We start from the raw sequence: 20,057 nt of genomic DNA, 5'->3' as shown, positions 1-20,057 counted from the left end.
TTTAATTGAGATCAGTTCGTCGCGTCCTGTCGCGTCTAAGCGCAGGGGTTCACAAGTCACTTTGTACCTCGATCCGCGACCTATCCACGCTCAGCACTGGCCTACAGGTCGGATTGTTCGCTACCAAATTGCCGACACGTCTGCTTCGTCCATTCTCGACTGATCTTTCGTTCTTGCTTTCTCGGATCTGGCATCTCTCATACGCCAAAAGCTGCTATTTGCACACGGCAAAATATTCAGGTCACATCCAATGGCGAGAACCAGATCAACCAAGTCCGCTCCGGCGGCGAAGACGGAGGCAAGCAATGCCTCAACGACGGCCAAGTACAGTCTGCCAGAGGAGTCGTCGAGCGCACCCAAGCTATTCATCATTCCTACTAAGGCTACCCAAGAGGCTCGCATAGTCTCTCTCCCTAATCCCAGATACTCGAAACCTACACGGTATCTGCTCTGCCCAGACACGGGCATCTACGAGTTCACCAAGATCGCAGCACCCAAGACCAGCCCGAGGAGCTGGATGATCGAGACACCCACTGGCGATTTGGAGAAGTCAAATGATGGAGACACCTCAAAGCTCCAGGCGCAGGTCACCAATGGCGCTGACCTCTTCGTCGCGACTCCCATTGATCCCATCTTCCTCCTGCTTCCCGGCCTATTCGGCCCTGCTAGCGCAAAATCGACCGAATCGAAACGCCTCTTCCTCTCCAGCGACGACCACTTCGACGCCGTTTCCTCGTCGTCCTCCCATATGGCCGAGGCTCTACGATGCCCAAAAACCCGCGCACTTCTCGAGGCACGAATGGAAACGGTCTGCGACACCGTCGATGCTGGTGACGAGAAGATGTACCGACTGAGCGAGAAGAAGCTTGTCAACGAGATTCTGTCAAAAGCGAAAGCGATCAGCTCCAAAAGTCTTCCGAACAGTATGGAGGAAAAGTTTGTGAAGAAGGCCTTGGAGGCACCTATTCAAGTACAAAGATCACAAGCGGTGACAGTGGAAGCGAAACCGGCTGCCGATGGAGCAACGGATGGTTCCCAAGATTCCACCAAGAATGAATCAGGCGAGTCTCAGACGTCCGTTTCTACGGTGGACAGTACACAATCAGCTGTCTCGACTTCGACAGCCGCAACATCTATCAGCGAAGTCGTGGAAGAGACCATCGTCAGTGCCATCCAAGCATCTGAGGAGGTCACCAACCTTCAGAGACTCAAGGTCGCATTCAATTTCATCTGCTCCAGCTATATCGCGCCTGGGATGACCGCGATGCTGAGGCCACTCCTTGCTGACCAGGAGACGACCAGCGTCGACTTCACCCCTCTGGATGACTACTTGGCTCAACTTGCCAAACTGCGCGCCGAAGCCGCATCGTCTAGATCAATGGCCGACTACTCCAGGAAGCGAATGATGGATGAGGAGGAGGAGGAGGCACGTGCTGACAAGAAGAGGAAAATGGAGGAAGAGAAGAAACGGAAAGCCACCCAAAGCCGCGGAGTCAGAGCTTTGGAGAAGGTCAACACTAAGGGCATGAAGAAGATGAGCGACTTCTTCAAGAAGAAATAGGCTGTTCTGCAGTTGACCGCCAGCATGCATTTCAGGGTATCGGTACTCATGCACAAACAAAAAGTCGTCCAACACTACTCCGTACCTCTAGCCCGTCCCCGATATCCACCGCGAACACTCGGAGCGCCCCTACCGATTCTCGATGTGCTACTGGAATAGGTGTGGCCGCGCGTGGTTGTTGTACTTGTGCCACGAACCCGCCCACGAGAGACCCCGCGGGTCACTCCTCGGCCGCGAGATGTGGTGCCCACAGCCGCTTGTCTCTGCCGCTCTTCCTCTTCCTCCTCGCGCTTTCGTCCGACAGCCTCACGTCGCCTTTCCTCTTCCGCCGCCCGCCTCTCAGCTTGCTGTTGCTTGTGCAAAGCCTCGGCTTCGACTTCTACCAAGTCATTGCTTGCGCCGCGCCAGTTCGGATTGAGGATTAGTCGCTGGTTGTGTTCGGTTTGAGAGAGGATACGGGTCCAAGTATTGAGGAGAGTGGACGCGTTGGAGACGGTGCCGGAGACGGTCTACGAGTCTAAAGTCAGCGACAGACCAGGATCGAAGGACTGTCAGCAACACATACGTTCATGTTCCCCTTGGCCTTGTCCAGAGTGGTGATGATGCCCTCAATGGCGGCGTTGATATTGCGGACACCCTCCAGCTCCTTGCGCAAGGCGGCCTCTCTGTCATACGTGGTAGGTTGGTTCGCAGGTGTCTTGGGCGTCTTTGGAGTTTTGGGAGTTTTCGGTGTGGCAGGGGTCTTGGGCCGGTCGGAGGATGGGGGAGCTTGGCCATCTGGGCCAGGCGACGCCCAGATGTCCTCGGTGAGGGAGTCGTCCATGTTGTCGGCCATGATGGATGTTGCGCCGGTCGGTGCCCAGCTGCAGGTGCGGGTGCGGGTGCGGGTGCAGGTGGTAATGCGCCGATAGTGACGGTTCTGCGAGAGCGCGGTCTGGGGCTGTCTGTGCCTGAGACGGAACGGCGACGGTGACGTTATTTGTTGATGGAATCAGACTTTGGGATTGGAGTGCCGCTTCGTGTCCGGGCTGTTTGGGGGAAAATGTGGGATGGGGTGAGGGGCAGAGAAGATCCCTGCAGGCCCAATGGGCACTTTAGCGTTAGTGTTGTTTGGCCGGGGTCGACTGTGTATACGATACGGGAAAAGACGCGCTTTTCAGGAGGTGCGACGCGTCTCCGCTGTCGTGGTGGGGCCTCGCTTAATTTGCGCAGAAAATGAGCTGTCTGTCCCCTCAAGCCTCAGTGTTCGTCGCTGTAAAACTTGGTGGCTGGGGGCTGGTGCGCTGCCAAAAAAAAAGTCGTTGGATTGGGTTGCCCACTGCCCACTTCATTGGACATGGGCTCACGTTCTGAAAGGGTCGGTCGCAGTCCCCTCCCAGCCTTTACTTTTCCCAGCCTCCAGCCTCCCACGTTCTGTGACTTGACCGTTTCCTTCTGCATCCATCCCAACTGCCGCCGCCCCATGATCGCGAACATCCTCCATTCCATCCACACATCCACTTCTTACTTGCATCTCTTGTAGTCAGAGCAACCAGAGGAATCGCGAACTTCAGCATTTTATCCTTACTGCGATTGCGTAGTATTTTCAAAAATAATCAGTTGAAGTAAGCTCTTTGTACTCTGACCGCTAGAGTCCTCTAAGAATAAGGTACTCGAATCAACCGGGTGCTACCTCACCTCATCCTCCCTCAACTTCAAGGCACCGACCACACTGGAAGTCTTTGATCGCTTTGCAACACCTGCACGCCCGCGCGCATTCGCCACCAAGACGGGAAAGAGCGATTGACAACCTCAAAGGAAAAACTAAAAAGGAAGGAGCAGCCTATTGAGCATCAGGGTGCCTGCCAACCCTCACACCCACGAATCCAAAATGGCGACCTTCGCAGCATCAACACCTTCACCTCCCCCATCCTCCATCCGAACACCACCGACCCCCAAACACGGCTGGAGCGATAACTGGGAACCTTACTCTCCTCGCAAGTCGGCGCGAATTTCATCTCGACGAGCCGCCCACCGAACCCCTTCTCCCCAACCCTCATCCCACCGCACTCCTCCTCGAACCACCCGCAAAGCCGTCGCGCCTTCCGCTGCCGCAGCTGCATCAATCATGTCGCCTACCGCCACCCCTCACAAGAAGCGCCAGCCCGCCCAAGACTCCGTTCGTCGTGCATCCGGATTCCCGACCGTCGAGAGCACAACCCAAGCCGCTTCGTCGCTTGGTATTGACAAGATGGAGCACCAAGCTCCTGCTCCTTCCGTCACTCGTCGCTCTGGCATGCTGCCCACGCCAGCCAAGACTCCCAAGAAGGCGCCCAACGAGAAGCAGACGGCCCATCTCCGCTCCGTCGCCCGCAACCTATTCCACAACGAAGATGAGGCTTTGGTCAGCCCTAGAAGGAAGCGCGTTCCCAAGAAGTACTCTGGTAATTCGCTGGAGAGCTTTGTTGCCGAGGAAGTTGAGGAGCCGATTGAGATTTTCACCGATTCCCAAGATCGCGTTCCCGAAGTCGACCGGAGTGAGGACAACCCGTTCTACGGCGGTAGCGCCACTGTCGAGCAAGAGCCCCCGCGCCGTCGCAGCAAGCGCAATGTCGCTATCCCCGGAGAAGCCTCTCAGGCGGTTGATGAAGCGATCCAGCGTGAAGATGGACTGATCTATGTCTTGTAAGTCAAACCCGCCCTCAGATTCTTTGCATGTCCGCTAACAAATCATTGCAGCCGAGGAAAGAAGATTTTCCGCAAGTTCGCTGAGCCAGAGGATGACGAGGATGTAGAGGGCAGCACCTCTGAGCGCCCTAAGAGACCACTCACTCGCTCTGCCATCAAGCCTCGTCTGCTGTTCCCCGTGGCACCCAAGGCGCCTGCTACTGGCTCGACTTTGGAAGAGGAGGAGGCGGTCACCGACATTGAGGACCACAACCTGGAGGAGCCGGAGGACGCCCCACAGACCCCAGCCGAAGTTAAGGGCGACTGCCCGTCGACCCCTCAAGCACCCAAGTTTGGCCAGATGGTAGCAACTCCTCCCGACACCAGACGCACTACGCGATCCGGATTGAAATCGGAAGAGACAACCCCAATCAAACGCAAGACCCGGTCGAGTCCATTCGACGACTGGCCGCGCGTCAAAAGCCGTCACGAGAGCTCACCAGCCAAACGTTCGGCAGATCCAGTTACCGCTCCGGCTGCTAAGCGAGCCCGTCATTAAGATGTTCTAATACGGCGAAATTGAGTATCATTCTAGGTATTCTCTGGCATTTTGAGCCATGAGACTACTGCAGCTTCGGTCAGGTTCAGGGTCATGGGATGAAAAAGCACAATTCTCGATAAGCTTTTGTGTAATGGTTAGGTATTTCACTTTCTGGACTAGGGACAAGTTGGCCAGTGAGTACTGGCAGTAGGCAGCACCTACGACTTGGGTCCCCTTTTTAACACTGGTAAACTTGTATGGACGATGGACGATCGGAAGATTCTTACGGAAGCAGAGGATGATCAGCTCGGGCTTTGGCGTTGGTTAAGCCGTGTATGAAGGACTGATACTCATGTATTAGAGGACCAGGCCAGGTTCTCCGAAATCTGCAGACTAGGACAAGAATGATTTCCATAGCATCTTTGAGAGCTGCATCGAGACGTGACCACAATGCGGTATTGACCAGCGACTTCGGCTATCCATTACAGCCCGAGTCTACTGCACCTAATTGAATGCGTGACCATGTAGGCCAAGCGGGCAGCCACGTACGTTAGGTCGGGTTCGGGCAAGCTGTTGGTATGTGAGGCAAGGTTAAGGTAGGTAGTCAGGCCCGATGTTGCCCGCCGTTTGGCTCCGAGAGCGGGCACGGAAGTCTGCCCGTCCAACTAACGTCAACATGCCCCACTATTGCAACCCCTCCATCCCGCCTAGACTCTGTGCCGTCTGGTCAGGAAATTTATCCAACTTCTTTCCTTTATGTAACTCACGACTCATCACCTCAGGGCTCCATTAACTCTGGAACAGAGCTCCCCGGTCCCTTTTACCTCGGGGTTACCTCATTGACGTTCTTGAGCTTTGTCATTGCAGGTCTGTCGGCCGCCTGTGACCTTTGCCAAGACCTCCAGCCGCGGGGCATCTCTCCAACCCGAAATCTCAACTTCAATCTCACTTTGTATCCTTTTCGCTCTGCGCCTCTCTTGTCCTAGAACCCATTCAACCCGTTTCGGAAACGAGATTGAACTTCGTCATCACCAAGATGCACATCCTCATTACCAACGACGACGGCCCGCCGTCTGCACACTCCTCCCCCTACGTCCACTCCCTCATCCACTACCTTCAAAAAGCCGGCCATGCCGTCTCTGTCTGCCTCCCGCACACCCAGCGCTCCTGGATCGGTAAGGCGCACATCATCGGTCAGACCGTGAAGCCCCTCTACTACCGCCCCTCCGCCGAAGGTCTTCACGGCACTGAAGGCACCACCTCGACACGTCCTACCGCCACCGCCGGCGAGGACGAATGGATTCTGGTTGATGGTACACCGGCCTCGTGCGTTCAAATCGGCCTGCACCACTTCTTCAAGGAACGTGGACCTATCGATCTCGTTGTCAGCGGTCCCAATTACGGCCGCAATACCACAGCTGTCTTTGCGCTCAGCTCGGGAACTTTGGGCGGCGCGCTCGAGGCGGCGGTCTGCAAGCGCAAGTCCATCGCGCTCAGCTATGCCTTCTTCTCGCGGAACCATGACCCTGTCATTATCGAGGGCGCCGCGAGGCACTCGGTGAAGGTCATTGAGAAACTGTATGAGCAGTGGCCTGCTAGTGACGAGGTTGACCTGTACAGTGTCAACGTGCCGCTTGTCGAGGGTGTTGAGACTCACAAGACGCTCTACACGGCCATGCTGCAGAACTACTGGCGCGAGGGCAGCTGCTTCCAGGAGATTGAGGGCGACGTTGGTGACGAGGATGAGGAGGAGGAGAAGATTCGCGAGGGTGATTTTGGCGAAGCAATTGGCGGCGAAGATGCTCCTGAGCAGAAGGGCGAGGGCAAAAAGACTCCTGCTCACCGCCAAAGACACTTCAAATGGGCACCCAAGTTCACGGACGTGTACAAGAGCGTTGAAGAAGCAGAGCCTGGCAACGACGGCTGGGCTGTCAAGGAGGGCTACACGAGGTATGTCAATGCTCCTTAATAGGTGTTCACATGTTACTAACAGCACTTGCAGTGTGACGCCCCTGAAGGCCAACTTCTTGCAGCCTGCGCAGCATCTGCACAAGAAGGAACTGATTCTGTAAGTGAGCCCTTGGTCATTCGAGAGATGCATAGAGAAACGAGCATGGTGAGAACACGACATGGCGAAGAGCCGGGTAGGGTGCCGGGACATTTTTACACTCCATAAGCATGAACAGGCGGGAACAAAGGCATGATCATGACAATAGAGGACGGCAGCTCAGCATGTACTCTACGCTCTCAGTCGCTTTTTTGCATACAATAGACCGAACAGTTTCTTACCTCTGTCTGTCTGTAGTGATAGCCCTCACAGTGATGGGCCCAAGGAGCAGGTCGCCTTCATCACTGAGCTTCCCATAAGGACCGGCCCTTTGCAGCCATCTTCGACACCAGAGTTTCACGCCATCATCAACTACGAAGACCCATATGTCCAGCCTCTGATCCTCGAGGCCATGGAACGCCTGTTCCCGAACAAGTACTCGCTCCTCCCGCCGCCAGAGGCCAACACAACTACCGACGACGCGACCTCTCTGGCTGCCGTTCTTCCTACCAAGGACACCCGCATTCTCCATATCGCTCCCTACGAGTCACTAGACTTCGATCACGTTGCCGAACACCCGTCCACCGCCCTCGTCAACAGCTACGTTATCCGCAAGGCCCTCATCCGCAAACATTATCTCTCCGCGACGGTCGACCACTGGGTCGCGAAGCACCCCGACTCGGCCCTCAAGACGCACGTGCAGCGGGGCGAGCATTTCGAGGTTGACTACGCCGAGTTCCTCGACGACGCGCTCGTCGAGGCGTTTGATCTCCGCGAGAGCATGGACCGCAACGACGCCGTCGAGGACGCCGACAAGAGGGAGTGGTGGATTCTGAAGCCGGGCATGAGTGACCGCGGGCAGGGCATCAGGCTGTTCAGCTCGATGGAGGAGCTGCAGGGCGTCTTTGACGAGTGGGAGGAGGAGAGGCCTGACAGCGACGACGAGGATGAGGGAGACGAAGAGGCAGAGGGAAGCGGCGGGGATTACATTACGACTTCGCACCTGCGGCACTTTGTGGTCCAGCCGTACATCCATCCTCCCCTGCTGCTTCCCGGCGACGCGAGAAAGTTTCACATCCGCACGTACGTGTTGTGCGTGGGCAGCCTGGACGTCTACGTGTACAGGCCTATGCTGGCGCTGTTCGCGGGCAAGGCGTACAAGGCGCCGTGGGAGGATGCGGATCTCGACGGGCATCTCACGAACACGTGTCTCCAGGGCGGGGAGTCTGCCTTGCCTCCGGTCAAGCAGTTCTGGGACCTTGTGAAGGGCCAGGGCTTGGCGGAGGGCCAGGCGGAGAGCATCTTCAAGCAGATTTGCGAGGTTACGGGCGACATCTTTGAGGCTGCGGCCAGGGAGATGACGATTCACTTCCAGCCTTTGGGCAATGCGTTTGAGGTGTTTGGGCTGGACTTCTTGGTGGACGCCGAGGCGAGGCCGTGGTTGCTTGAGGTCAACTCGTTCCCCGACTTCAAGCAAACGGGAGGAGATCTGAAGGGAGTTGTTGCTGGGTTCTGGGAGGAGACGCTGAGGAGGTCTGTCGGAGGCTTCTTTGGTGTCGAAGCGGCAGAGGGAGAGAGAACGGGCGAGATGGTCCACGTCAGAAAGGTTGACCTCGGCAGACGGTAAGCAAGTGAGTGAAGTGAGCCTTGCAATATGGCTTGGATGATAAGGCGTTCTTTTGGCTTGGCCTCGGGGCATGGTAGACGTGAATGGTTACAGGCTTCGAATGATACAAGGCAGATTAAAAAGCATTCGAGTTTCGGAATAGACAAAATTACATGACTCTTTGGATTTGAAATTCCGACAACCTCGCGGCGACCATGCTAAGATGATGCTACGATGATAACGCATGCATAACTGCAGGCAGATTGGCAAGGCAGAACGTCTGGCAGTAGACAACATCAATCAACACAGCTCAAGTGTCACCTTTTCTCCACCGCAACGCATGTTGAAAACTTTTGATATAGGCAAGCGGGACTCCCGAAGTCACTTTTTTGCGATAACAGCCGCATGAACATCACTTAACAGGTGAGGCAGAGATCGTGACAAATTTCACCTCAACCAGACTTTCGACTTGCATCAACAACGACACAGTGAGATTCTTGTGATGTTGCGTTGCCAAGAGTTACGATCTCCTGCCAAGCAAGCGGGAACTAAGACTCAATCGGGGTTGGACAAATAGCCAATATTTCTGCCAAGAAGGGGTTCCAAGTCTAAAGGGCCGAATTTTGGGGCAGAACGTCGCTGGCGCATATTGAATTGTTCGAGACATTTGTTTCTGATTGAGCAGACGAAAGGGGGCTTGGACGAACACAAACAAAAAATGAGCTTTCTGGACAAGCGCCTTTGGCGGGAAACATGGCGTATCCTGTACAACCAACCGAAAGAATACTAGATGGGGGTTCATTAGCAGAGTGCTGAGTAAACAACGTTGGAGCTATTGAGGTTTCGGGCACGCCAATGACATCCAATAGTCTCGCCCGGAGCGAGCTGCACATCGCACGTGGTGGTTGGTGCGATTGAAACAACCCCGCGATGCACTGCCTCAATGACAGCGAAGGAGGGGGCAGGCTGCGGCAGTTGGGTTACCTCTTTCTGCGTTCATTTGATGGTCGGGTGGGTTGGCTACCGTTGGGAGGTTGTGAAATGTTGCCGCCGGATGGCATCTCGGATGTTGTTGAGCTGCACATCGCGACGACGGGAGGACTGCAGAGGCCGCCAAAGGGTGGGTGCAAGCAAGACACGGGAAGGGGTCTGGAGCGGGCTGCGCTGTGTGTATTGGCACGAGGCGATTCTGCTCCGCGAGGTAGGTAGATCGCCACTTGGCCCGATGTTTCTCATCCCCGGTGTTGCGGAAAGAGTTTCGCTCTGAGTTGCTCAGCCTCAATCCATGTGCCGCATCGATGACGGTGTGCTTCCCGGTTGGTCCATCGCAGTCGGGGCTAGCTAGACATATCGGAAGATGCCATGTCGGATTGAGACAGCGGCCTTCGGCAAGATTCTGACCATGTTCCCTTTCCTTTCCAGCGCCCGTCGTCAAGGGTGCCTACTTTGATGATGTCGAAGGCTGTTTTCATGGCCTGGGATGGCTAAGGAATGCGAGGTAGTCCGCGTGCGTTGTAGAGGCGAGCCGAGCGAGGTGAAGAAGGTATGACTGGGGCCCGATGTCGTTGACGAAACTTGACAGGCAGAATAAGATCACTCGTGCCAAGTGAGCGACAGAAAGCGCTTGCTGGACTGCGAGTCAAGAGGGTAGAGAGGTGGTGATGGGACGAAGTCGCGATTCCTCACGTTCATGCTATGGCGTGCGGCCCGGCGTTAGGCATTCTGGGCGGAGAGGGACGACCTTGGGCCGACTGGTGGACGGTGCATACGCCCGTGATGTTTCGTCGGCTCTCGGATGCGTGGGCACCGGACCATCCGCGAAATAGGAAGACACCGACTGGGGGCGTTTTGGGAGCTGGACAGCACCCGTCGGACGGAGGACGTTCGGGACGGGGGGTGGGACATGTTCCCCCCTTCTCTCAGCAGGCAAGATTTGTTCATGTGTCTTGTCTCCCATTTTGCCAAGAATTTGTGCTGAACCTTGGACGGCACTTGTGTGGAATATGCTTCTCAGAGCTTGTTTCTGGGCGTCACCCCATCCGGTTGGTGGTGTGTTGGCTGGCCCGCAGGGAAACGCGAAGTTCGCGAACGAACAGTTGAGATGCCAGCCGGGCGCGATGCGGGTTACGGATATCCCGCGTTCAAGCATTCATGAGGGGTTTTTTCTTGCTTGCCTCCTTGCTTGGCTGCTTCTTCTCTCATTGAGCAAGGACCAAGGGCCATCCAAGGATTGGAAGCATTCCAAGCGAGTCCGTAGAATTTTGGAAGAAAAGTCCCGGACGCGCATCGTTCAATGTCACTGACAATCGCGGTAACGGGAACCATGGGTAGAGAATCACGACCCTTGTCTAGCGAGCCCGAGTCAATTGAAGGAGGGTGAGGAGACCGGGGCGCCCAGAGCGGCAAGCGAGACGGGTCGGACCAGGAGGTTTTAGCAAGACCAAGGAGAAAGGACGAAGCTCTCAGCAGTGCCAGGTTTGCAGTTGTGTTGTCTTGTGGAGACTGGACTCGTGAAAGGCATTGAAGTGAAGGACGGAACCTTGAAAAAAGTCTTGACGAGGCCCCGGAAATCTAGACCGTTGTCCACCCGCGGGTCGTGACGCTGAGGTCCGATTCGGCAAGGGCACCGATATGGCGTCCTTCTTTCATGTCGGTAAGGGAATTAACTAGTGGATACCGCCATTCCGGAGCAAGCAGGCGCCAAAACAAACAGGCGGAGCGGCAGATTGCCAGGTAGGAAAAAGGAGATGGACGAGGGTGCTCTTGATCGTGCTCCGGGATTTCCACCCTAATTCTTTGCTTTTCAATACCTAGCCATGGAACCTATGCAGCGGCATGAATCACAGGATACCCGGCGGGAAATTTGCATCCATCGCCACAGCCTGCAATGGATTATGGGCAAAAGCATTGTGATTGCTCATTGCACAACACCGTCAGTGCTCCGTAGAGATGCGCGGCCACCGTCGTAATTTGGTGGTTCCTTTGGGCCTTGGCATCGCCGGCTGCCAAGAGGTCTCGTCTCTTGTTCAGGTTCGTCGCGCCGTTGTCTTTGTCCTTTGTTGCGGGCTGCGGTTGAGTTGAATCATTCGAATTTCGATAAAACTGGCAACCTTGGATGCCATGCCATGTCATTCGATGGAATGGAACGGCCTCCGTACTGTGGGTTGGGTCTATTGACTGAGCATTGTCGATGATCATTCCCTGATACTTTTGCGATCCTGAACAATACGCAAGGTGCTGACGTGACGTGCCTGGCTGCGGTCAGAAAATGGGTTCCAGAAGCGGTGATGGAATATGAGAGTTCCGCCTGCCAGCCACCCACTTCCCGAGGAGACATCGATACCAGTATCCTTAGAGAACTGAACAGAGCGCGCTTGGTGGTGGCTTGACTTGGCAACTTTAGCTGGTCACCAACAGCTTGGACGAGCGAGTGAGCGAGCGTGCGATGCGAGCCAACGGCAGCCCCTCGTCTGCATCGTCAAGGCAAGGCGGAATAGAGGGATCAACGGTTGTGTAAGCCGCCTCCCGCAAGCCCGCAAGGTGCACGCAAGTGAGGGGTAACAGCTTCGCGAAGAGGTGTGTGAGGTGCGAATGGACTCTGCGGCGTCATCATGCATGATTGATTTCTCTATTGAACTCTGCACATCTAGTAGCGGGCAGTCTGTTCAGCACCGCATCCAACAAGTGCCCCGTGCAGTGCAGCAGCACCAGCGTGCGTCGGGGTGTTGGTGTTGGTCTGGCCTCGTTCGACGACGACGTCTTCTCCAGAAATCTAAAGGTTATCTGGCGTTGCAGTTCATTTGTGCACACATCCATGACCGCTAGCCGGACGTCTTGCACAAGCAACCTGATGAAATTTAAGGTAGGGGCCAACCATGCAGAGTCGAATGCAATTCCAGAGCCCCATCGGTTGGCATGAAGAATGGCTTGGCGTTTGGCATCTGGTGCGGTTGCCCCGCCGTTTTTTGAACTTTGTACTTTTTGCGACTGGAAGGATTGAATCAAGGAAAGCCCGCCGTCGGCTCACTCGTCAGCCAGATCGCCCGGCTTTGCTGGTGCACGGAGTAGTAAACTGCGGCTCCGAGATGCCTGACTGGGAAGCTCGCAAATGGATCTGCTACCGCCATAGGCAAGTGGTATCATCCGTCGCCATCGAGCTGCCGAGGCATTCATTGGCGGACACTTGCAGGTCGCAGCAGCAAAAGTCCTCCAACTAGGCTCCAAAGTCTTTCCACCGGCTGGAGCAGGAGAAATGCGATATGGCATCTCATCTCGCACTCGTACAAAGATGACAAACTAACTCATGGGACGCAGACGGTCTGAACATGAACCCCTCTGACAAGGCTCGACCTTGCGCAGTCCATGTCAGCAACCCCATATTACCCCAGCCTGCACGAGACTCGAGAGCAGCACAAAGAGGCAAGGCACATTCACAATCGTCCAGACATGATACGCAGGTGTCTGAGTTGGATGCGGAAAGGGCAGTTGGTGCTCCCGTCGAGAACGCCTGCTTCATGCTGCATGGGACAGCCTTGAAGCCTGGAGGACGACACCGGATTCAATGCCCCCCCAACGCAACGCACGGTAACTGGGAGGCACGGAACGGAAGCATCGAATACTGATTGGAATTGTAAAAGCCTGTGTACCATGCTGAATGGTGGTGGTGTTCCTGGTCTGTCGATCCTGGCTTTCCGTCGCCTCACCATTCCCAGCGTCCAGTCAGCGGCCGATACCGATCGACGCAATCTGGCGCACTGTACGCGTTTTGCAATGCTGGAGATTTTCCGTGGTTCCTCGGATGTGTTTTTATGTATGCGTATGCGTATGTGTGATATCGTTGCGTTTTGGACGGCCAAGCTGACGAGTTCTTTTGGACTTGGCCGTCGATGACAGAGCGAACGAAAAAAGGCGTGATCGAATCTCGATCTTGGGCGGCCTTTGGCGGGTTGTTTCTTTTTTAGTTTCTTACCTTAGCCCACGAGCTATCGCCGTGTCAAGTTGCTGACGCCGTTCGTAAGGAAGCTGCTTAGCAGTATCAGCCAAGCCGTCCCAGTCTGTGTTTTGTGGCAGAGCCGGCCACGGTTATTCCTTCAGCAACGTAGACTAAAACAATGAGCAGCAGAGCGACGGGCGGCGTCGGGGTCAAGGTGGCGCCGAGCCTCTCAGAGACGGAGGAGCTTCGTTCGTTGTCGTTGTCGGCGTCGTCGTCGGCCTCGTTGTCGTTGTCGCATAATGCAATTCGATGAGACGACGTCCACGCAACCAGAGGCCAGAAACAACGCAACATTGACAGGCCATAGAGGCAGCACCAGCTGAGTGGTTGACGGGGCAGAAACCCAGAAACGCCAGTGTCAGGGTGGGAGGTAGCGCCCGCGGTGGACTGGCTGTGGAGCGCTCAGGTTATTGGATGTTTGATAAGAATAACGGGCAACTTGGGTTGACCTGTTGTGCTTAATCCCCTCCCTGTCTCTAATCCAAACGCTTGTGAGGAGAGCACTTTGTGATTATCCATGGCGATACTGTGCCGCCGGGAACCCACACACCAGCTACGGAGGACCTCATAGGCCACCTAGACGCCATTCATGGTAAAACGGTCACTAAGAATAAAGAAGAAAGGAAGAATGCTCGGTCTGCGATGCTACCCCAAACACATTGCCGTCCGGGCGCTTCAGCAGATATTTCTATCCCAGATTGGTGCACTATATATACATACATGCCTGGGTAGTCAGTACATAGTGGGCAAACGAGTGCCCGTAGGAAAACAAGACAGCAACACAGACAGAGAGAGGAGAGAGAGGTCAAGACACGGAAATGCCAAGACGTACAGGGTGAAAAAGGGAGCCCCGTACGAATACACGGAGTACTGTACGACTACTTGGTTCATTTGCGTCGACCGCCGGGAAGACTGCGTACCTTGGAATAAAATATGTATTGTGTTTGTGAGCACAAAGTACCGTGTGAATCAGACGTCGCCCCACACGGGGGGAGAGTCTGGAAGCCCGCACCACACACCACCACCCGAGTGCCACAGTCACGACCCAACGATTTCACCAAGACCAAGAGGCGGGAAGGTAGCGGGCATGTTGCTTGGCCACCTCCTTCAAGGCGACATTCTCATTAATGTCTGGGTGGGATACCTGGATCTACCCGGCTTGCCTCCTGACAAGCTACTGGGACCCCTCGAAAGCACGCCGGGCAGGCTAAACCGCAAACAGGGTAGCAGCGCCCCTTCACTGGCGTACCCCTGTCCAGGCCTCACCACCGCCCAATCAGGTGTACTTCTTTGCACTGCCTCTTTCTTGGCACCACATGTGGGAGATCCAAACTCTCTGATGTCTGCTGGTGGCACTCCAGAAGCCAAGTCGACTGGGCTCACTCACCTCACTGGCTTGCTTTCCATGCTCTTTGCTTTGCTCGCAACAACCTGGAAAAGTCCACAGCGCAACCGCTGTGTCTTCAATCCTGTCTCCTCCAGTCCTTCCCGTCACTCTCTAGGTAGCATGCCTTACCGCGCTGACTGAGAAACGAGAATCTCTTCTATCCAATACCTTCCCTTTTCCCTTTTTACCCTTTTTCTTTGCTTGCCCTGCTTTGCTCGCCTGCCGCCATGTCGACTGAGGGAGACGTCTGCACCAACGACGAATATTGAACAATCTCTCCTCCCTCTATCCCACTGGCCCCTCTGCTTCGCCTACCTACCTATCTGTTTACCGCCGAGTCGACTTTGACGACCGCGACCCTCGTCTTTACGAAATCGGCCCACCGACGACGCGCTGAAGCGCTTCTCGCCGCTGCTTAATTCACCTCACCCACCGCGCCCACGTCGTCTACGTCTACCTACGTCTACCGCCCTCTTCGCGGCCCTTCGTCACTCCTTCGCCGCCCGGCTGCCTCTTTTCCATTGTCTCGCTTCTGCACAGCCTCGCGTTCGCCTATTCGCTCAACCACGCTGGCGGCCTCTACTCATCTTTGCCTCACACCAACAGACACTACGCTGCGCTAAAGAGGCTGTGTTCGTGGACCTTTGCCCGGAACCATGGACCCCAACGCCTCCCCCACGGAGGGCGCTCAGGAAGGCGCACCTCAGCAAAGGAGAAATAGAGCGTATGTTTAACTTGTCCATGTGCCGCCTTGCGATATGCCTTCCTTTTGCCAAGTATCAACAACTGACGCCTGCTTTTTCCTAGCCCAACAATTACGATAGACACCTCTGCTACCGGTGTCACCCCCAGTCCTGAACCAGACATGGCCCAGGACGCTCAGAAAGAGGTGTCCAACTCACCCATTTCGCCCAAAGATGATGGAGTCAGCCCGACCACAGTTCCCGAAGGCGCGAACGCTCCATGGACAGCACCTTCAGAAAAGCCTACAAAGCCAAAGTTGCGCGCCGACACATCTTTTGACGGCGGCAGAGATAGCAGACCCCAAAGTCCCCATAATGTATCCAGTCCTGTTGAGACACTGAGAGGCAACAACCGCGCCTTCCTCGCCGTGCCCAGCAATCTGCGGTCACGACAAAATTCTATCGACTCCAACGACGATATCTCTTCACAAGGCGAGACCATCGCTGTTTTGAGTCAGTCAACAGAAAAGACATTAAAGAACAACAGCCCAGTATCAAACGACAACATTATGAAGGATGACAGCGCCTTAACGCCGGACAAGGGCAGTGAGGATGATTTCAACGCCGAAAACAACCCGTTTGCATTTACGCCTGGTCAGCTGAATAAGCTGTTTAACCCCAAAAGCCTCTCGGCCTTCTACGCTCTGGGTGGTTTGACTGGAATCGAAAAGGGACTGCGCAGTGATCGCAAAGCAGGTTTGAGTTTGGATGAGGTCCATCTCGGCGGATATGTTTCTTTTAGCGACGCGACATCACACCTCGGTTCATCAGGAGATTACAAAGAGGCCAAGTCAGAGTCAACACCTGCCAACCATTCGGGACACCACGAAAAGCACGCCGATGACGCTTTCGCCGACCGTAAGCGTGTTTTCAAGGACAACCGGATTCCCGAGAAGAAGGGCAAGACTCTCCTTCAGCTGATGTGGATCACATATCAGGACAAGGTGCTGATGCTTCTTACCGCCGCCGCCATTGTATCGCTCGCTATCGGTATCTACCAAACAGTCGGATTGCCTCACGCCCCGGATGAGCCCAAGGTCGAGTGGGTCGAGGGTGTTGCTATCGTGGCCGCCATCGCTATCGTCGTCATCGTCGGATCTCTCAACGATTACAGCAAGGAAAGGCAGTTTGCGAAATTGAACCAGAAGAAAAAGGACCGCGACATCAAGGTTATTCGCTCAGGAAAGACCGTCGAGATCTCCGTCCACACCCTCATGGCTGGAGATGTCGTTCACCTTGAGCCTGGTGACTTGGTCCCGGTCGATGGAATTCTTATCGAAGGCTTCAACGTCAAGTGTGATGAGTCTCAGGCTACGGGAGAATCGGATATTATCAAGAAGCGCAATGGCGAGGACGTCTTCAACGCCATTCAGAACGGCGAGGACCCCAAGAAGCTGGACCCCTTTATTCAGTCTGGTGCCAGAATCATGGAGGGTGTCGGTACCTTCATGGTTACCTCTGCTGGTATCCATTCATCCTACGGAAAGACTCTCATGGCCCTGGACGAAGACCCTGAGGTCACCCCGCTGCAATCGAAGCTGAACACCATCGCCGAGTATATCGCCAAGCTTGGAGGTGCCGCCGGTCTGCTGCTCTTCATTGTTCTTTTCATCGAATTCTTGGTCAAGCTTCCTAAGCAACCCGCTTCCGTCACTCCCGCCGAGAAGGGCCAGGACTTTATCAACATCGTCATCACCGTCGTCACCATCATTGTTGTCGCTGTTCCTGAAGGTCTTCCTCTCGCCGTTACCCTCGCTTTGTCTTTTGCCACCAGACGTATGCTCAAGGACATGAACCTTGTCAGGCACCTTAAGGCTTGTGAGGTCATGGGCAACGCGAACACCATCTGCTCCGACAAGACCGGCACTCTCACACAGAACAAGATGCAGGTCGTTTCTGGCACGGTTGGTACCAGCCATCGCTTCGGAGGATCTCGCTCATCTGGCGAAGACGACGGCACTGTCGACGACTCTTCCGATATCTCGATTGCTGAGTTCGCCAAGATGCTCAGCAACCCGGTCAAGGAGATTCTCCTCAAGTCTATCTCCCTCAACTCTACCGCATTTGAAGGTGAGGTCGATGGTGAGAAGACATACGTTGGATCCAAGACAGAGACTGCTTTGCTCCTGTTGGCACGCGACTACCTGGGAATGGGACCTGTTGCAGAGGAACGTGAGAACGCCAAAATCCTGCAGCTTATTCCCTTCGACTCTGGCCGTAAGTGTATGGGTGTCGTTGTTCAGCTTCCTGACGGACGCGCGAGACTCTATGTCAAGGGTGCCTCTGAGATCGTCCTCGCCAAGTGCACTCAGCTTTTCCGCGACCCCTCTCAGGACGCCACCCTCATTCAGATGACCGAGCCCAACTTCCAGACCGTCAACACCTTGATCAACGCCTACGCCTCTCGATCCCTCCGAACAATTGGTATTGCCTACAGAGACTTTGATTCCTGGCCCCCGCGCAACGTCCGCCGCATCGATGGAGACAGGAACGAGATTGAATTTGAGGACCTGTTCCGCACTATGAGCTTCATCGGCATGGTTGGTATTCAGGATCCTCTCCGCGAGGGTGTCCCTGAGGCTGTTAGACTTTGCCAAAAGGCTGGCGTCATGGTTCGCATGGTTACTGGAGACAACAAACTCACGGCTGAGGCGATTGCCAAGGAGTGCGGTATTTTGCAGCCCAACGGAATCGTTATGGAAGGCCCCGAGTTCCGCAACTTGACCAAGTCTGAACAAGAGGCCATCATTCCTCGCCTCTGCGTTCTCGCCCGATCGAGCCCCGAGGATAAGCGTGTCTTGGTCAAGCGTCTCAAGGCCAAGGGCGACATCGTCGCGGTTACTGGTGACGGTACCAACGACGCGCCTGCGCTGAAGACCGCCGACGTTGGTTTCTCCATGGGTATCGCTGGTACTGAAGTGGCTAAGGAGGCGTCCTCCATTATCCTGATGGACGATAACTTCAACTCGATTGTCAAGGCTTTGAAGTGGGGACGTGCCGTCAACGATGCTGTCAAGCGCTTCCTCCAGTTCCAGCTTACTGTCAACATCACCGCCGTCATTCTGACTTTCGTTACTGCAGTCAGCAGCACTTCGGTCCTCACCGCCGTGCAGCTGCTCTGGGTCAACCTCATCATGGACACCCTCGCTGCTTTGGCTCTGGCCACCGACCCTCCTCAGGACAGCGTCTTGGACAGGAAGCCCGAGAAGCGCAACGCCTCCATCATTACCACCACCATGTGGAAGATGATTCTGGGACAGGCGGTCTACCAACTGGCCATCACATTCATGCTCTTCTACGGCAAGGAAGCCATCGTACCCGGCCCTGAGCACATCCCCGATGACCAGATCGCCACAATGGTTTTCAACACCTTCGTTTGGATGCAGATCTTCAACCAGTGGAACAACCGACGACTGGACAATCACTTCAACATCTTTGAGGGTATGACCAAGAACTACTTCTTCATCGCGATCAGTGCCATCATGATTGCTGGTCAGGTCTTGATCATCTTCGTTGGCGGTGCTGCCTTCCAGATTGCCGGAGAAGGACAGAGCGGCATCCAATGGGCTATGGCCGTCATCCTTGGCGTCATTTCCATTCCTTTCGGTGTCGTCATTCGCCTCGTCCCCGATTCCTTCGTCGAGCGACTTGTTCCCGACTATCTGAAGCGACGTGCCAAGGACACCGTTCCTGGGCTTACCGTCTCAGATGAGGAACAGTTCGAGATGTACCCTGCGCCTTTGTCCGATGTTCGCGACGAGTTGGCCTTCATCAAGCGCATGAAGGGAGGTCGCTTGAACAACCTCAAGTTTGCGGTTCAACACCCCCGCGAGACTTTTGCTCGCTCGCGTAGCCCGTCACACTCGCGAAGCAACTCTATCAAGACGCCGTCCACTCCCACGCGAGAGGATAGCTTTGGATCGCTGGCTCAAACGCCTGACTCACGAAAGAGATCGCGCAGCTCGCGTAGCCGTTCTAATTCGGCCCTCGGCGCGCCGACTGTCATGGCGGGCATCGTCGCCGCCGGCATCGCCGCCAACTGGTCACCTGCGGATCGCAGACCTCGCCGGGAAAGTGACGAGGACAGTAATATTAGGAGAGGAGTTTCCCGGGAGAACTCCATTCGGGAGGAACGAGAGGAGCCTACCAACGAAAAAGCAGAGGATGAGAAGAAGGGCGCGGAGTGAGTAATTAATTGCGCCAAGTTATACATATGGATTGCGGCGTTTTGTGAGCGAAAAAAAAACCACCAATAAAGCAGTGCGCTTGTGTGTATTTGTATTTGTACGGATATTATTCTCCATCAGGGATCGCGGTCGTTCCCGAACGTTATTTTCTCAAGTTTTGATAGAGACCGCAGGCCCGAACGCCCGAACATTAAGGATCGAGAGACATGGATCGAGAGAGACCAATCAACCATAATTGAAAATATTGAATCAGAATCAAACAAAACAGACTCCTTCATTGCCTTGCGTGATTGACGTGTCTGATCTCCTGATGCGGTTGAGTCAAGCCCCATCCTGGGACCCCACC

At 55.1% G+C, this 20,057-nt stretch overlaps 6 protein-coding genes across 6 annotated transcripts; 4 read left to right on the top strand and 2 right to left on the bottom strand.

The window, feature by feature from the left end:
• Positions 1-250: 250 nt before the first annotated feature.
• rnh202 (Ribonuclease H2 subunit B) lies at positions 251-1,561 on the top strand (the record flags this gene model as incomplete). Its single annotated transcript, XM_032029629.1, has 1 exon — positions 251-1,561. The coding sequence occupies one exon, from the start codon at positions 251-253 to the stop codon at positions 1,559-1,561; it is 1,311 nt and encodes a 436-aa protein (XP_031890847.1).
• A 74-nt stretch (positions 1,562-1,635) lies between these two features.
• On the bottom strand, positions 1,636-2,396 carry duo1 (DASH complex subunit duo1; the record flags this gene model as incomplete). The annotated part of the gene is made up of 2 exons (XM_032029628.1): positions 1,636-2,070; positions 2,127-2,396. The coding sequence occupies 2 exons, from the start codon at positions 2,394-2,396 to the stop codon at positions 1,636-1,638; spliced, it is 705 nt and encodes a 234-aa protein (XP_031890846.1).
• A 1,035-nt stretch (positions 2,397-3,431) lies between these two features.
• Positions 3,432-4,766, top strand: CGGC5_v014740 (uncharacterized protein; the record flags this gene model as incomplete). The annotated part of the gene is made up of 2 exons (XM_032029627.1): positions 3,432-4,225; positions 4,280-4,766. The coding sequence occupies 2 exons, from the start codon at positions 3,432-3,434 to the stop codon at positions 4,764-4,766; spliced, it is 1,281 nt and encodes a 426-aa protein (XP_031890845.1).
• Positions 4,767-5,784: 1,018 nt separating this feature from the next.
• Positions 5,785-8,422, top strand: PBY1-0 (putative tubulin--tyrosine ligase PBY1; the record flags this gene model as incomplete). The annotated part of the gene is made up of 3 exons (XM_032029626.1): positions 5,785-6,698; positions 6,751-6,816; positions 7,054-8,422. The coding sequence occupies 3 exons, from the start codon at positions 5,785-5,787 to the stop codon at positions 8,420-8,422; spliced, it is 2,349 nt and encodes a 782-aa protein (XP_031890844.1).
• Positions 8,423-13,436: 5,014 nt separating this feature from the next.
• Positions 13,437-14,285, bottom strand: CGGC5_v014738 (uncharacterized protein; the record flags this gene model as incomplete). Its single annotated transcript, XM_066153141.1, has 3 exons — positions 13,437-13,785; positions 13,844-13,870; positions 14,227-14,285. 3 exons carry the CDS (start codon positions 14,283-14,285, stop codon positions 13,437-13,439), a joined length of 435 nt encoding a protein of 144 aa, XP_066007410.1.
• A 1,152-nt stretch (positions 14,286-15,437) lies between these two features.
• CGGC5_v014737 (Calcium-transporting ATPase 2) lies at positions 15,438-20,005 on the top strand (the record flags this gene model as incomplete). Its single annotated transcript, XM_032029625.2, has 3 exons — positions 15,438-15,505; positions 15,589-19,707; positions 19,885-20,005. The coding sequence occupies 3 exons, from the start codon at positions 15,438-15,440 to the stop codon at positions 20,003-20,005; spliced, it is 4,308 nt and encodes a 1,435-aa protein (XP_031890843.2).
• Positions 20,006-20,057: the final 52 nt, after the last annotated feature.

Source organism: Colletotrichum fructicola, assembly GCF_000319635.2.
Source record: "Colletotrichum fructicola Nara gc5 chromosome Unknown KSG_Nara_v1_contig09, whole genome shotgun sequence".
NCBI lineage: Eukaryota > Fungi > Ascomycota > Sordariomycetes > Glomerellales > Glomerellaceae > Colletotrichum > Colletotrichum fructicola.
Note: the sequence above shows the minus strand (reverse complement) of the source record. Positions and strands in the feature narration are given on the sequence as shown.